The sequence below is a fragment of the Salvia hispanica genome, chromosome 6 (assembly GCF_023119035.1).
Source record: "Salvia hispanica cultivar TCC Black 2014 chromosome 6, UniMelb_Shisp_WGS_1.0, whole genome shotgun sequence".
NCBI lineage: Eukaryota > Viridiplantae > Streptophyta > Magnoliopsida > Lamiales > Lamiaceae > Salvia > Salvia hispanica.
This window is the reverse complement of record NC_062970.1, coordinates 41,116,720-41,133,283: the sequence shown is the minus strand read 5'-3', so window position 1 is coordinate 41,133,283 and position 16,564 is coordinate 41,116,720. Positions and strand designations below refer to the sequence as shown.

At 36.5% G+C, this 16,564-nt stretch overlaps 4 protein-coding genes and 1 non-coding gene across 5 annotated transcripts; 3 read left to right on the top strand and 2 right to left on the bottom strand.

The window, feature by feature from the left end:
- The first annotated feature begins 2,589 nt into the window (after positions 1-2,589).
- Positions 2,590-4,335, top strand: LOC125195356. The gene has a single exon (XM_048093515.1). The coding sequence runs from the start codon at positions 2,590-2,592 to the stop codon at positions 4,333-4,335; it is 1,746 nt and encodes a 581-aa protein (XP_047949472.1).
- LOC125197592 lies at positions 3,085-3,191 on the bottom strand. Its single transcript, XR_007172128.1, has one exon. It is a non-coding gene; the product is annotated as a small nucleolar RNA R71 (small nucleolar RNA).
- A 5,793-nt stretch (positions 4,336-10,128) lies between the features above and the next one.
- On the top strand, positions 10,129-11,076 carry LOC125192480. Its single transcript, XM_048090067.1, has 2 exons — positions 10,129-10,392; positions 10,595-11,076. The coding sequence occupies exons 1-2, from the start codon at positions 10,133-10,135 to the stop codon at positions 10,971-10,973; spliced, it is 639 nt and encodes a 212-aa protein (XP_047946024.1). The 5' UTR covers positions 10,129-10,132; the 3' UTR covers positions 10,974-11,076.
- A 2,150-nt stretch (positions 11,077-13,226) lies between these two features.
- LOC125195355 lies at positions 13,227-13,736 on the top strand. Its single transcript, XM_048093514.1, has 2 exons — positions 13,227-13,476; positions 13,558-13,736. Exons 1-2 carry the CDS (start codon positions 13,227-13,229, stop codon positions 13,734-13,736), a joined length of 429 nt encoding a protein of 142 aa, XP_047949471.1.
- A 1,611-nt stretch (positions 13,737-15,347) lies between these two features.
- LOC125191861 (protein CREG1-like) lies at positions 15,348-16,284 on the bottom strand. The gene is made up of 2 exons (XM_048089288.1): positions 15,764-16,284; positions 15,348-15,686 (listed from the first exon to the last, which is right to left on the bottom strand). Exons 1-2 carry the CDS (start codon positions 16,127-16,129, stop codon positions 15,489-15,491), a joined length of 564 nt encoding a protein of 187 aa, XP_047945245.1. The 5' UTR covers positions 16,130-16,284; the 3' UTR covers positions 15,348-15,488.
- Between the last annotated feature and the right edge of the window lie 280 nt (positions 16,285-16,564).

Here is a 16,564-nt window from a genome sequence, read left to right as displayed (position 1 = left end):
GATCTCCTTGAGTCTACATAGTGGCTATAGAGATAAGGGAGGATGTTAGGCCATTTTTATTAGCCAAATCCTAGTTTCACCCACTATGTTATTAATCCTTGTTAGCCCACTTTGAGCCTATAAACCTTTTCTTTGACAAACCGAGGGGTTGGAATTGCCATATGGTACTTTTGAAAAATCAAAGAGAAATGTGGAAGTGGTGTTGGCAAATGAAAAACAAGTTTGTTGAGTTAGAAAAAAAAAAAAAAAAGAAAAAGAAAAAAAAAAAAAATAGTGATGATACCATGCAAAGCATGGAGAAAAAAAAAAGAGAGAAAAAGAAGGGAAAGAAAAGAAAAGAAAAGAAAAATGAAAGAGAAAAATGGTGAATAATTGACATTGGGTGAAAAAGGATGCCTTGAAAGTTGAAAAAGAAGCATTGAACAAAAGTGGAATGTTGGTAGATGAGAAGAGTCTAGGCAAAGCCTAGTACTAGCTAAGATTGGGGAAGAAAGTTGGTGAAGTTGAATATGTCATATCTTGGGGATTAAAGTCACTTTAGCCAAAAATTACCTCACCTATCCAAAGAGCCTACATTACAACCTATAGAAAAGACCTTTCGGACCTTAGATCTTTAATCACACCGTAGTAGAGGAGAGTGTAGATTTCGAGCAAGCATATGGTAAACTATGCATGATTTGATGATTTGAGAGTTATGTCATGAGCCATACACTTTGAGAGTGAGTGAAATTTCTAAAATGCACATTGCATTTTCTCCTAGTGAGGGCAAATTGGCAAGGTTGAGTACATGATAGTAGCTTGAAGCAATACCTTATAATGTTATACTCGTCTACGAGGCCATTGATACTTGTTGAATACTTTATTTCTACTGAGGCAATGATGACACTCCAACATCCTTACATGAGTTTGTCTTCTTATTTTCTTCTTCTTGTTTAGGGACAAACAAGTGTTTAAGTTTGGGGGAGTTGACAAACTCATATTTTAGTCTTGTTTTATGGGTGATTAAAGAGTGCTTTTGATGGTTTAAGATGTTAAATACAAGTTTTTTCACCGCATATACACTAATTAGGTGAGTTGATGGGTTTGTCGTAGTTTTGTGATGAAAACAGGTTGAAACGAGCCGAAGCTGAAATTCGAGGAGTTCTCCAGAAGGAAAACCCGACCGGGTGTTTTCCATTTCTCGGAAAACCCGGTCGGGTGTTTTGAAGTAGCCACTCCAGGAGGAAAACCCGACCGGGTGTTTTCCATTTCTCGGAAAACCCGGTCGGGTGTTTTGCAAAATAGCGGGCTTCGGGAAGAAAACCCGGTCGGGTGTTTTATCACCTACAAATCACCCGACCGGGTGTTTGCTAATTGTCCTGATTTTCACTCCGAGTATAAAAGGGGTTCTAACTCAATTTAGAACCCTAACCTTCCCCACGACAAATTGAGAGAAAAAATCGAGAGATACAAGTCATTGAAGGCAAGGAGGCTTCCATCTTCAAGAGATTGAAGAAGAAAGATCCTCCCCAACATCAAGTCTACATTAGGGAGTTCTATTACCTTTTCTTACTATGTTTTCCTTTGAAGTTTTTGTATTTTCTTTTGTCTTAGCTTCCATTATGAGTAGCTAAGTTCTTATTAGGGATATTGGTGAAGTTTGTATGGAATTCATGGGCTAAATCTTGATTTATGCTTATCTATGTCTTATGTGATGGTTTTGTTGGTTGTTGTGCTTTTTCATTATCCAATTGATTAGCTACCAGTTTGATATGTCTTATTCTAATTATTGTCGTTGAAAGATGCTTAATTAGATAGTTAAATGACCAACAACTCCGTGCGTTGTATGTGCTCGAGAGAGGCATAGCTAGAGAGAGGGCTTGGGTCCGTAGGTTGTAGGAGTCGGTTTCGAAGTGTAGGGAGGAGACTCCGACATTAGAGGCCGATCAACGCGTTAGGTGCACCCGAGAGGGGGTCTAACCAATTAACCCGACCTTCCTAGCCACACATAAGACCATTTAGATGAGCATGATCCCTAGGTGAACACCCGTGATCCATACCAACGGATCCATATCCCTACCTTCCCAATTTGAGTGAAAACTATCCTTTTTCTTGTCTTAATTTCCTTTTGCTCTTACTTTCTTACTTGTTCTTTGATCTTAGTTAAGAAAAAAACCCAAAAACCCCTTCTATTAGTCTAGATAGTGTTCAAAGTTGCATCGTAGTACTCAAGCCGGCATTTAGTCTTCGAGGATCGATAATTTCAACTTGCCACGTGCTACATACCCCATACACTTGTGGGTGACATATTTATTGCAAATTTAGCATGAGTCAAGTTTTTGGCGCCGTTGCCGGGGACTAATTTGCTTTTGTGTTTGATATTGTGATAAAATAGAGAATACTAGTTTAGACATTTACTTGCTTTATTTAGTTTAGTTTTCTAGTTTAGCTCTAATTTTCCTTTGTTTCCTCTCTTGTGTTGTGTAGGTTTTTATGCTCACGCGCTCAAGGCATTTACCCCTTGAGCCGATTAATTTAGAGATAGAAGCCGCCAATAGAAGAAGAGGAGGACGAAGGAGGAGAGCACGAGCTCAACATCTAGTTGAGCCAATGGAAAATCCAAATGGGAACAACGAGGAAGTACCACCTCCACCTCCACCTCCCCTTAATCAAGACCAAATCATCCTCCAACTACAACAACAAATGGAGGAGATGAGAAGGGAAAGAGAGGAGGAAAGGAGAAGAGATGCACCGGTTAGAAATGCATTTGGGAACGTTAATATCCCAATGCCACCCATTGATCCAAGAGTGAATGCCAACAATTTTGAGTTGAAGACGGCATTGATCCAATTTGTGGAGCAACGTGTTTTCTCGGGAAGGCCCACGGAGGATCCTAATATGCACTTAGCCAAATTCTTGGAGATTGCCAACACTACCAAGCTTAATGGGGTTCCCGAAGATACAATCAAGCTTAGGCTATTCCCTTTCTCATTGACGGGATATGCTAGAGATTGGTTTGATAACCTTGAGCCGGGCTCGGTTATAAGTTGGGACGACTTAGCCAAAAAGTTCTTGGAGAGGTTCTTCCCTCTTAGCTCTACTCTCAACCTACAAGCGGAGATCTCCCACTTTAAAATGAAGAGCCAAGAGTCTATGTTCGAAGCATGGGAGAGATTCAATGCTTTGTTGAAGAAGTGTCCTAACCATGGGTTGTCTCCGGGCCATCAAGTGAGCCTTTTCTATAATGGATGCTCGGAATTTATCAAAAGTCAACTAGACTTTGGTTCGGGGGGATCATTCTTGGACAAAGGGGTTGATGAGTGCAAGAAGATGCTTCAAAGGCTTGCATACACTAGCAAGAGTTGGAGCTCGGGTCGAGATGGCTCTATGCCGGTAGCTTCGGTTGTTGATTCGGATGCATTCAATCTCCTCAACCAACAAATGATGATTCTCAATCAAAAGGTGGATAGCATAAGTTTGGGGATGGCACCCAATGTAGAGCCTCAACCTACCGTAGAGGATGTTAATTATGTGCATCAAGGAGGAAATCAAAGGAACTTCTACAATTATCGCCCCAACAATGGGGGTGGTAATTATCGTCCATCCTTCAATACACATCCAAATCTTTCGTATGGGAATCCGAATAATGCTATTCAACCAAGTGGGGTTAACAATGCACCTAGCACTTCAAAGTCTTCAAGTGATGTTACCAATGAGCTTCTAAAAGCTTTGATGGAGAAGACCGATGGGATTATGGAACACTCTACCAAGAGAATTGATAAAGTTGAGACGGCGGTGGTAGAAGTTGCTACAAGAATGGGGGCCTTGGAGCACCAAATGAGTCAAATTGCTCAAACCGTGGGTCAACTTCATCAACCGGGGCAATTCCCAAGCACTACAATTCCAAATCCGAAAGATTGCAAGGCAATCTACTTGAGGAGTGGGACAAGTTATGAGAGTCCTCCTATGCCCGAAGTGGAAGCTAAGGAAGTACCCGAAGAAGAGAAAGAAGAAGAGGAAATAGAGGTGGAGTCACCTAATATGCCATCCGAGGGTCAACCCGAGACAATTATTCCTCCCAAGCCCATGGAAGTCAAAATTCCTTTTCCTCAAGTGGTGCACAAGAAGAAATTAGATGAGAAGTTTGCAAAGTTCCTTGAGATCTTCAAGAGGGTGCACCTCAATATACCTCTCATTGAGGCACTCCAACAAATGCCCGGCTATCTCAAATTCTTGAAGGAGATTATGTCAAAGAAGAAGAAGTTGGTTGATTATGAAACCGTGAGCTTGACCGAGAATTGTAGTGCAATCATCCAACAAAAGATGCCGGCAAAGATGAAAGATCCGGGGAGCTGATTACTCCCCTCGCCTCCTGTTAAATTCTCTAAATTCTGTCCCACATCGACTTGGTGATGATCCAATCTAATCTATATAAGTGTGGATAACCCTCCCCCTTATGAGGTCTTTTAAGGGGTGAGTGACCCATTTCTAATATGGTATCAGAGCGGGCCCAAGTCGATGATGGTTTTCTCTTTATCTCTTATCTACCTCACGAGTGGAAGACCGATGTCCTTTCCGGCCCACATCGATGATGGTTCTCTTATCTCTAGCATTGCTTACTCACGTAATGGAAGACCGATGTCCTTTCCGACCCACACGTGAGGGGGCGTGTTAAATTCTCTAAATTCTGTCTCACATCAACTTGGTGATGATCCAATCTAATCTATATAAGTGTGGATAACCCTCCCCCTTATGAGACCTTTTAAGGGGTGAGTGGCTCATTTCTAATACCACTGCCGGTGTTTCTCGGCGAGTTTGCGACCGACGTCGGGTCGTCCTCCACTGCCGGTGTTTCTCGACAAGTTGGAGCACAGCGGAAGTTCGACGACGACGACGAGCGGGCAGCGGCGAATGGGCGGTGGCTCCCCATCGGCTGAAGCCTCAACGCCGAGGCTGACAAAGGACGACAGCGCTGCAGGTCTGCCGGGGAGTGGGCGGCTGTTCACCAAGAAGCGACGCCTTCTCTCCAACCGAGGCTTCGTCGAATAGAGAAAACGACGGAGATAGAGAAACACCGGCGGTGGAGGACGACCCAACGTCGGTCGCAAACTCGCCGGAGGAGGCGAGGGGAGGAATCAGCGCCGCCGCTGATGGGTTTGATGGGAATGAGAATATGTGATTTGGGTGGGTCACTTTAATTAGGAAATAATTAGACATTAGTGACTTAAAATGATTCTAATCTGGTCAAAATTGGGCAAAATGCGTCGACTGTTAAAAAATTAACGGAACTAAATGATCAAATTTTCATATGTGCAGGACCAAAAAATCCAAAAGATAAAGTTTAGGACCAAAAAGATAAAATGGTCATATGTTTAGGACCAATTTTGGCCTTAACTCATAAGAGTAATATGCAGGATTCAAACTTGTAGTCGTAATTTTTGAAAATAGTTGAGGTTCGCGAGAACCTAATCTTCAAGCAACTTGCATATATATAACGTTCACCGCTGTATGATGTCGCAATTTCTAGCACATAAGAGTGAGTATAAGTGTGGAATGTACAAAGTATAAATGGCCGCTCGGCTTCTCTGAGCACCAAGGGTACCATTTTATCCAAGCACGTAAAAGGTGCTCTGAATTTTCCGACCACTTTAGGGCAATGGAATAGTTCCGAGCACTTTGGGGCAATGGAATAATTCCGAGCACACCTTGGTGCTCGGCATTCTGGTTTTTATAAATATTATATTCTATATTTTTCGTTGAATTATTAATAAATTATATTTCAATTTATGGTATTTTCCTAAATTAGGAGTATTAAGTAAATAAATAAAGTAAACCAATTGGAAATGGCATTACATTGAATTAATTTAAATTGTTTTACAGTGCATTTGAATTGGAAATCGAAAAATTTATAAATTTGAATACAGAGCATGATATTGGGGACATGGACGAGCACTAAGCCCGGGTCAAGACCTAGAATCCAAGCCAGCGAAACCTTGCTATGCATCTCGAATGGTGGTGCTTCAACTTCCCATAGTGCCAGCCGTACACTTACATGATGAAGAGGAAGGCATCAGCTATTAGGAACCGGGCCCAGCCACCTTGATCGACCATGAAAAATGCATGCATTTCACCATGAGCGCAACAATCAACAGGAGGAAGATCCACTGACAGGGGTGTGACAAGCATATGATCACGATGACAGTGGTACCTGTTGGTACCATAGGTCGTAGAGACGATGAAATCAGATGGAATATATCATTATTATCAATATTTTCTCGAACAAGAATCAACAAACATTATATTGGAAAAAGAAAAAATCAAGCAAAAGCAATATATACGAGTCGAGCATGAATACGAACCGTAACCATTGCCAATTTGGCTCTTGTTTCTGAATCCAGCAGTAACAGCAATGCAAAGAACTGTGAGGATCCAATTTATGTTGAGGATATACGTTTGGCAGAGGTTACCAATTGGGCTCCTGTTTCTTAATCCAGCAGAAATAGCAATGCAAAGAACCGTGAGGATCCAATTCATGTTGAGGAGAGAGAAAGTAGTTAGTTATAATTACTACATATAGGATTCAATATTAATATCCCTTTAATATAATTAATAATTATTTAAATTTAAAATATATTACACTTGGCATTATATTAACCACAAGATCTTCTAATTTAATGATTGAAAATTGGTCTCAATTTGAGATTGTTAATTAGTTAGCAATTGATTACATCCCTCTGCCTAAATATGTGTTTGGAGAGAAAAACGTTGGGGAATTTCAATTTCTCTGTATGGGATGAACATTTCTCAGCAAATATGAGATTATTGATATATTAGAAGTGAGAAATTACAATATGAGATTGGAATTTGATTTTGGAAAAGAAAATGTTCTGGAATCTCAATTTGGAAAAATAGTTGATAGAAATTAGGAAGAGTGAATTGAGCACATGAAATTGTACGAGATAAAAAAAAACCGTGCCTATGATTTTTTGACTCAATATCGCAATCAGATCGGTAGTATGAACTAATTTCACAAGCTAAAAGTAATTTAAAATAATTTAAAAAAATCAAAAGAGAAAATGAAAAAAATGATGAAAGAAACCGTTGCTCATGTGGCGCTCAGCGGACCATTACTCCCCAAAACATTGCATAACAGTATTGATGGGAATCTATGATATAGTCAAATCCAGGGGATTATCCTCGTTGCTTATTATTTACTCCCCCTTTCCACAAAAGATGTCACACTTTCCTTTTTAGTTTGTCCAACAAAAGATGTCACATTTCATTTTTTGGAAAAAGTTCCTTCTCACATCAATTATAAAATTATATTTTCTCTACCACTAACACACAAAATAACATCTCCTAAAATCTCGTGTCATTTTCCAAGTGTTACATCTTCTCTGGGACGGAGGGAGTAGTTAATTACTCCATCCGTTCCGATTAAAAGTCACACTTCATTTTTACCATAAATAGTAAGAAAGTCTCACATTCCACTAACTCAATTCACTCACATTTTATTATAAAATCAATATAAAAAAATGAGTCCCACATTCTACTAACTTTTTCAACTAACTTTTCTTTATATTTCTTAAAACCCGTGTCTGGTCAAAGTGTGACTCCTAATTGGAGACGGATGGAGTAATAATTTATCATATCTTTTCATACATGCTTAGAATTATTTTCTTGATTTATACTCCATCCGTCCACAAAAGATGTCACACTTGTGGGACGGCACGAGATTTTAGGAGGTTTTATTTTGTAAAGTGAACTACAAAAATGGTCCCTGGACTATGGGTTTATCTCGCCCATAGTCCCTGGACTTTAAAAATATCGCCAGTAGTCCCTGGACTAAGGGTTTATCTCGAAATTGGTCCTTTTGGCTTTTTTTGGTACGAAAATACCCTTTGATATTATTTTGGAGGGTTTGGGCAATTTGGTCTTTTTACACTTTTAACATTTTAAATCTGATATTATTTTAGTTATGTACTAACTTTGATATTATTTCAAAATTATCATTCTTCTTCCATTTTGTTATCCTTCACTGAATTTGTTTCTTTTTTTTTTTATTTCAATATTAGATTTAATTTTATAAAATTAAATTTAATATTTAGATTTTTAAATATCAATAAATTTTTTTAATGAAAACTATTAATTCATGGACACTATAACTATTGATTAAAACTATTAATTTTTGTTATTTAATATAATATTCAATTGAATTGAAGAAGTACAGAAAAATAATATTAATCATGATGGAAAAATAAGAGTTATTCTATTTAGCCTCCGTTCGGTTGTTATAATTGCTTGTGATTGAATATTATGAAGTTGACTAAAAATTTGATCTTACTTAAAATTTTATATAGGAGTATTTTTGTTGAAATTTTCTAGTAAATTTTGATTGTTTTCAAATTAATAAACGAAAATTATATTAGTCTTACATTAGATGCATATTTATTTCAGAATAAATTGTGTTATATAATCTATTTATGATTAAAGCTACTATTAAATATTGATTAAAACTAAGACGTTGTCATACCTTATTGATTACATAGTACTATACACTATCAAATATTGATTATAACTATTAATTTTTGCTATTTAATAATTTTTATAATTAAAAAAATTTATTGATATTTAAAAATTAAAATTTAAAATTTTATAAAATTAAATCTAATATTGAAATAAGGAAATAAAGTGAAGGATGACAAAAGAGAAAAAGGATGATAAATTTGAAATAATATCAAAGTTAGTACATAACTAAAATAATACTCCCTCCGTCCCGCTTTAGGAGTCCCGGTTGAGTCGGGCACATGTTTTAAGAAAAAGATGTTTGAGTGTGTAATAAATAAATATTTAGTGGATGTTGGGACCCACTTTTAATTGATTGTCCAATAAATAAGTGTTGTAGTGGATGTTGGGACCCACTTTTAACACTTTTTTATTAGTTGTAGTGGATGTTGGGACCACTTTTAACACTTTGTAGGCATTTTTTATTAATTTATCTCAACCGGGACTCCTAATGCGGGACGCTCAAAATTGATCAACCGGGACTCCTAAAGCGGGACGGAGGGAGTATCGATTTAAAATGTTAAAAGTGTAAAAAGACCAAATTGCCCAAACCCCCCAAAATAATATCAAATGGTATTTTCGTACCAAAAAAAGCCAAAAGGACCAATTTCGAGATAAACCCTTAGTCCAGGGACTACTGACGATATTTTTAAAGTCCAGGAACTATGGGCGAGATAAACCCATAGTCCAGGGACCATTTTTGTAGTTCACTCTATTTTGTATGTTAAATGGAGAAAGAAAATATAATTTTTATATTCATGTGAGAGAAAAAAAATTTCAAAATGGGAAATGTGACATCTTTTGTGGGACAAATTAAAAAGGAAAATGTGACATCTTTTGAGGGACGGAGAGAGTAATATTTTGTCATGCTTAGGATTATTTTCTTATTACTTAAATTAAGGTATTTAGCTTTATAAATAGAAATATTGTTATTCATTTGAATCATTCAAGAAATATCAAATTACAATCTCAATCTCGGTTGATAGACGGACTTTACTTAGCGACTTCTTTACTTTGTTATACGTTCTTATCAAGGAATTTACCCTTAACAATCTATAGATCATTCTAGGTTGCCAACCTCTTTAACTAACATACGACCTACCTATTTTTGGGTATCACTCGGATAATCTCCGCGCGATTATCTGATTTTTACCCTAAGTCAAAATGTCAATTAAATAAATAGGGTTAGGTCATTGTCATTCTTTTCTTATTTCAAAACCGCCTCTCTCTCGCCTTTCTTCGTGAAATTGCCATTTTATTACTTTCTCCAATTACACGCTACCATTTTTATAAGAAAAACTACCTTATTCTCTATTTTGTTCCAAAAATAACAGAATCACAATGAAAATTATTTAACGGTCGTGATCAATGCATTAATTGAACAATAAATTACATAAGTTACAAAAATCTCGATTGCATTTAAGACTCAGTGATTTTCTAACTCCAGCTCTTATAACATTACACACTGTTTTAGTATTACAAGAGTAATGACTAATTAATTATAATTACGTTTATCTGATTTTTCTGTGACTATATATACACCTCTTAAATCAAGCAGATTAAAACATTATCTAATCAAGTTATTCCAATGTCTCTTTTAAGAATGACACTTTGGCTACTGGTGATTTTTTCTTGCATTATTGTACAAAAATGCAAAGGTCATGAAACAAGAGGATATGGAGGAGATGGTCCTCCGGTGCAATGTAATAAAATTGAATGTCCGGCATTTACTATTATTCACAGTGAAAAGGAATTTGAAATAAGAAATTACAGTCAAGCTTTATGGGTGACAGCTCCGAGTGTCGTACAATACTCAATCATGGGTGGTATTGGAATAGGTGAAAAAATGTAAGATTTTTTTTTATGTCAACCAATTTTAGTTTTAGGAGCAGTAATATGCTTCTGTTTGAAAATTTAACAACCAAATTCAGTTTATATTTTTATTTATAGTATTTAACTGGTAACACATTAAATTATGTTAATTTCTTAGATTTTAAAACTCTAACATCTTTTTGTCCATTTTCTAATAATTTATGTTTTGTATATACAGTTTGCTGGATTACTTCTATCGCAAGAATGACCGAAACGAGTATATTATCAATGCAGGGCCACTATTGATGATGGATGTCGTGAATTCTACTTATAAAGTTTATTTGTACGTGCCTAACAAGTATCAGAATGGTGGTCTTCCTAAACCTTTAATACAAGACGTGAAACAAGTGAAACTGCCTAATTATAAATATGCTGCGGTTAGAAGGATTGATGGTGAGATTACAGAGGAAATTGTGTCAACACAAGTTGATTTATTGAAAAAACACTTGAAAGATACTACTTACAAACGGGCAGCAGATACTGATCAATTTACATATATTATGTATGATCGAAGAAGTTGGGTAAAAGGATATGAAATCCTTATCTGGTTTAACTAGCTACCCTATAAATGAGTTGCAATATTAAGAACCCAATAATACTGATAAATTCAGTCATATATAAATTGCAAGTTTTACCTAATGGAAGATGTATTTCTTATGACTCTTTGACTATGATTACATTATTTTTCCAGCTATAATTATAAGAATATATGCCAAAAAAGTCGAGCATAGAACACTAGAAAGATATCGAATTATGGTTGGGTCAAAATTACACAATACTCTCTCAGTTCTACTGTATAACAAAATTGATTGTCCATATTAATCACATGGGAAAAATAATTTAAATTGTAAACTTACTGCTATCCCCATTTAATTTATGTACTGAAACAGTCGTGTTCAAATAAGGAACATGGATATGCAATTAGGCGTATTTGAATAGAGATACCAATATGTATATTTTTTTCCAATATTGTTCTCAAAAGCAAAAACTATACAGCAAAAATGGGATCATCCTAATCTAAAGACCTTAAAAAATGATTTTGTGTTATAAATTCTATCTAAATAGATATAATTAAGAATGTAATTTAATGGTAACGAATTGTGTGAAATGTAAAATGAATCAAAATCAAGGAAGATATGATATTTTATTATCGGTGGTGAGTTTCGTAGATGATCTGCGGATTTACTTTAAGAGGTTATTCTTGTAATCTTAATTTAGTTTTTGGCATTATTTATGAGCTAATGATATACTTATTCCGCACTAAGAATTAAAAAAGTCAGAGTATATGCATATTTTAGTCAGCGGCCCCCTCTCTCTACGGTAGTCCACTCTTTGCGTTTCTACTTTTTGAGCAATGCTTTTTCACCAAAAATTTGTCACTCATGCGCCATCGATCCCTGGACATATTGGCCGTATGGGTATACGTATGAAGCTCTAAACCACTACACTTCCTTCTCCTTTTTTGTATAGCATAAGTGCATAACTTTTGAACTTCAATTAATATTTATTTACATAGGGTAATATCCATAAATATTAAATACTACTATCTCTGTTTCTGAAAATTTGATACAGTTTATTATTTCGGTCCGTCCCTAAAAATTTGATACACTTCACTTTTACCATTTTTGGTAGTGGACCTCATATTCCACTAACTCATTCTTACTCACATTTTATTATAAAACTAATACTTTAAAAGTAGGACCCACATCCCACCAACTTTTTCAACTCACTTTCTATTACATTTCTTAAAACTCGTGTCGGATCAAAAGTGTAGCAAATTTTGGGAGAGGGAGGTAGAATAATTAACGTACACCACCGTACGTGTGTTATTATGGAATGATGTGGCGATGATGTGTATTAAATACAAGTGGAAATCTAACTTACTATTTTTAGTAACAAGTAAAATGACTTTATTTCTAAATTATAGAACAATTGGTTTCAATACAAGAATTCGGGAATTTTTCTCACAATCTGAAATCCTGCTAATAAATCCAGATATTTATTCCACAAGTCATATGTTCCCAATGTCCATGTCATGCTCAATTTTCTGCATATTTTAATCCATAGGACAATTAAGTACATCGTCAAAGTTAATACTAAAATTATAATATAGACCAAAATTTAACTAAAATTCATGATTTTTTTTATTTACCTTTTATTATAACAAACTTTAATTATTATCAACTATATCTCTCTCTAATTTTTTTCCATACATATAAACATCAAAATCATAGGCTATGCTTTTGTAGATTAAGTCAATTCCCGACTCAGTACCCATTATCCGATTTTTTAGATATCAGATATCCATTATCCAATAGTTTCTTAATCGGATAAGACCATCTCCAAGGGTACTCTAAAACCTAAAATGGAATAGGTATTTAGCTCTAATAGTACTCAAAAACCAATCCCATTTTTGATTTTTGAGAAAAAAATACCTATCTTTAGGTTTACACTAAACCAAAACCTAAAAGTTTTTCAAGTTTTGTGAGTAAAAAAGGCATAATTTAGAGAAGAGTTAAGGCCAAAATTGGTCCTAAACATATGACCATTTTACCTTTTTGGTCCTAAACTTTATCTTTTGGTTTTTTTGGTCCTGCACATATGAAAATTTGATCATTTTGATCATCCGTCAATAGTTTCGTTAATTTTTTTAACAGTCAACGCGTTTGCCCAATTTTGACCAGATTAAAATCTTGTTAAGTCACTAATTGTTTCCTAATTATTTTAACAAATATATCCATTAAAATCAGAAATAATTTCTGATCAAATCTTATCCAAGATAAGGAGAGATGGGTTTTAGATCGGCAGCCATGGCAGCGCTTTCACAAGCAAACCCTAGCTCCATCTCCACCGCATCCGCCCACCCAACGTCTCCTTCAGATTCACCCCAAACTGATCTACCCAAACTCGAATCCGATCCTGCGCCCCACCCCGAATCCCTAATTCGAGAATCCCCTGATCCACCGAAACCAGAGGAAAATTCCCCAAATGAGAAATTGTCGGACGATTCGGCCAAAGAAGGGATCGGCGGCGATGGATTAGGAGAGGAGGAAGAAGAAGGCGAGTGCGGATTCGGCTTGTTCATGAAAGCGGGCGGGTGCAGAGAGACTTTCATGGATTGAGAGAGGTGCTTGGAGGAAGGGGAGAAGAACAAAGAGGATATTGTGGAGAAATGCGTTCAGTCGACTTTGGCGTTGAGGAAGTGTATGGAGGCGCATTCCGATTACTCTGCACCGCTGCTCGATGCGGAGGAGGGGGTGATGAAGCAGCTAGAGGAGGAAGAGAAATCGGATGATGCTGACAAGAAGGAATCGCCTTGATTTTGACTCTGATACGATTAATTTTGATTTTTAGTGTTTCGTGATAGGAAATTGTTCTATCAGCACTGGATATTTGGCTGCGAAACTGTTGATTTTAACATTGATTTCTTAATCTTTGTGATGTTTTGTTGTTCAATGAACTGCCTATTTTGGCTTTTTCCAGCTTCTGCAAAATGATTTTATTGATTAGTGATTTGTGTTTTAATCAAGAATCATGTGCTTTAGAAATGTGTATCTTGGATAAGATTTGATCAGAAAAATTTACGCAAAATTTTGATTGACATAGCCATGGTTCTTAAATGTCACATGTATAAAAAAAAGAGAGATAGAGACTTAATTAGTGACTTAAAAAGATTCTAATATGGTCAAAATTGGATAAACGCGTTGACGGTTAAAAAATTAATGGAATTATTGACGGAGGACCAAAATGATAAAATTTTCATATGTGCAGGACCAAAAAATGCAAAAGATCAAGTTTAGGATCAAAAAGGTAAAATGATCATATGTTTAGGATTAATTTTGGCCTTAACTCTTTAGAGTATATTCTTTTAAGTTTGAGTTTAGTGTAAATGATTGGAGTAAAATCAATATTTAATTTGATATTTACACTAAAATGGATTTGAGTTTAGTAGAATGGCTGGAGATGCTCTAAGATATATACTCGGAGTCACTAAATATATGGGTAATTGGAATAGAGTTTGAAAACTTATAGTACTCCTAATTGATGAGGCCAATCACGTTGGGGTCATTTAATTTTAATGAACATGTGTCTGTCTATATTCAATAAATCTAACTTGAAATTACAAATTATAGATGGGACAAGATTCCAATGAGTATGGAATTGAGTATTTATTATAGATAGGACAAGATTCCAAGCGAGTATGGAATTGAGTATTTAATTGCCTACGATTTTGGGTATCAGATAATACCCAATTATATGATTTTGACCCATGTCAAAATGTCATGTCAACTAATTAAATGGGGTTAGGGGATAGTCATCCTGATTTCAAACCCGAAGTGTTGTTGTTCAATATGAAGTCGATTTCACTATCATGAATTGATTCTCTTTAAAAAGTTGCATAAGCATACGACTATGCTTAATAATTCCTTGAAGTGAGAAACAATAGTAGTTGTAGTGATACATAGTTAAAATTAGCTGGCTTATAGTCATTTTTTTCGATAATAATTTTAATTGGTACGCACTTTCCGTAACCTATTCGATATTAACATGCCAAAATCAAAGAAAGAGTAAGTTTTTTAGTGAAAAGCTTATTAATAATTTGTACATGTGAGTATAGTTTATTTGGCATCAAGTAATTTGAGCATGATCTCTACACTACATTTGGTAACTGCAACAAGAGCACGAGAATTCTGAAATTTGATATTCCATATAGGCCTTAATTAATTAATGATATCCCTTGATTTCAAAGCAGTGTAATTATTAATTATATTAGTTCAGAAATTGGAGGATTTCGTCATTCAAGTCAATTATTGGACATGTTTTGAGTGTAAGCTTTTACCCTTTTTAGTCAGTTTTCAAGAAATGATTAGTGGTACTTAAATTATTAGTGGAGTAATATATATTAACAGAGAACTTGAAAATCGTTAATATTAATACTATATTACAAACATGGGAACAGTAGTACTAATTATTAATTAAGTAGGAGTACGGACAAGTACGTACTCCTATTGATTAGAAACAAAAAAAAAACGCAAATCCTACTACTACTACTCCTCCTCCGGCTCCTCCTGTCAAGCGTCAAAGTAGTCCTCGACGGTGAGCTCCCGGGGCGGCACCATCTTGTTGACGAGGAAGATCTCGTCAACAAGCAGCTTGTAGACGGCAAAGGTGCCGTTCATCTTCGGGAAGCCGGAGAAGGAGGGGTGGGCTTTGAATAAAGCCCGCTCCGCCTTGCGGCCCTCCTTGGAGTTTCCGGGAAGCTTGAGAAGCTAAAAAAAAAGAGAGAAGGTGAGTGAGAGAGAGAGAGAGAGAGAGAGAAAAACAAAAAGGAGAGAAGAGAAGGTACCTCGCCGGAGAGACTGATCTTTGTGCAGGAGGGATTCTGCGCCTCCTGGCCCCGGCAGCCGTCAAAGGATATCTCAGTGACGGTGAGGCTGGCTCGGGAGTCGGTCGGGACGACCATCCCGACCGGGTCGAGGGTGGAGAGGTAGAAGTAGGGGCTCCCCGTGCCTGCATCCGCGTAGGATGCAATGTACCCGTGGGGTACAAAGACCGGGGAGTTGGTCGAGATGACCCCCCACTTGCCCTGGTGGACGAGCCACCGGGCAAATCGGGGGACGTCATCGACGTCGGGGCGGTCATCGGCGGCGGCGAAGGAGGTGGTGCTTACAAGTAGCACCACCAAGAGCATGAGGATCTTCATAGGCGCCATTGGCAGAGAGCGAGAGCGATAGAGAGAGAGAGATAGTTAGAGAGTAAGGCGTAGCGTAGTGATGAAATGATGAACGTGTAAATAAACTACTTATAAAACTCTACATAATTTTTGGACGAGAATGACTTAGTATTTGTCTTGCATTGGAAATCTAATTCTGATCACCTAGTTCACAATCATTAATAATAATTGCTACGTACACTTGTCTCGATCATGCAAGTTGCATAGTACTACCACTAATTGGTTTTTGAGAATTTTATAAATCGTAACAGAAATGAAAAAATAGTACAGATCAGCTAGTTCACAAATGATTAATTAATAATTGCTACAGATGTCTCGATCACGCAAGTTGCATAGTATACTACTATACTAATTGGTTTTTGAGAATTTCATAAATCTTAACAAAAGCATAGAGGATCATTATACCTAACCTGT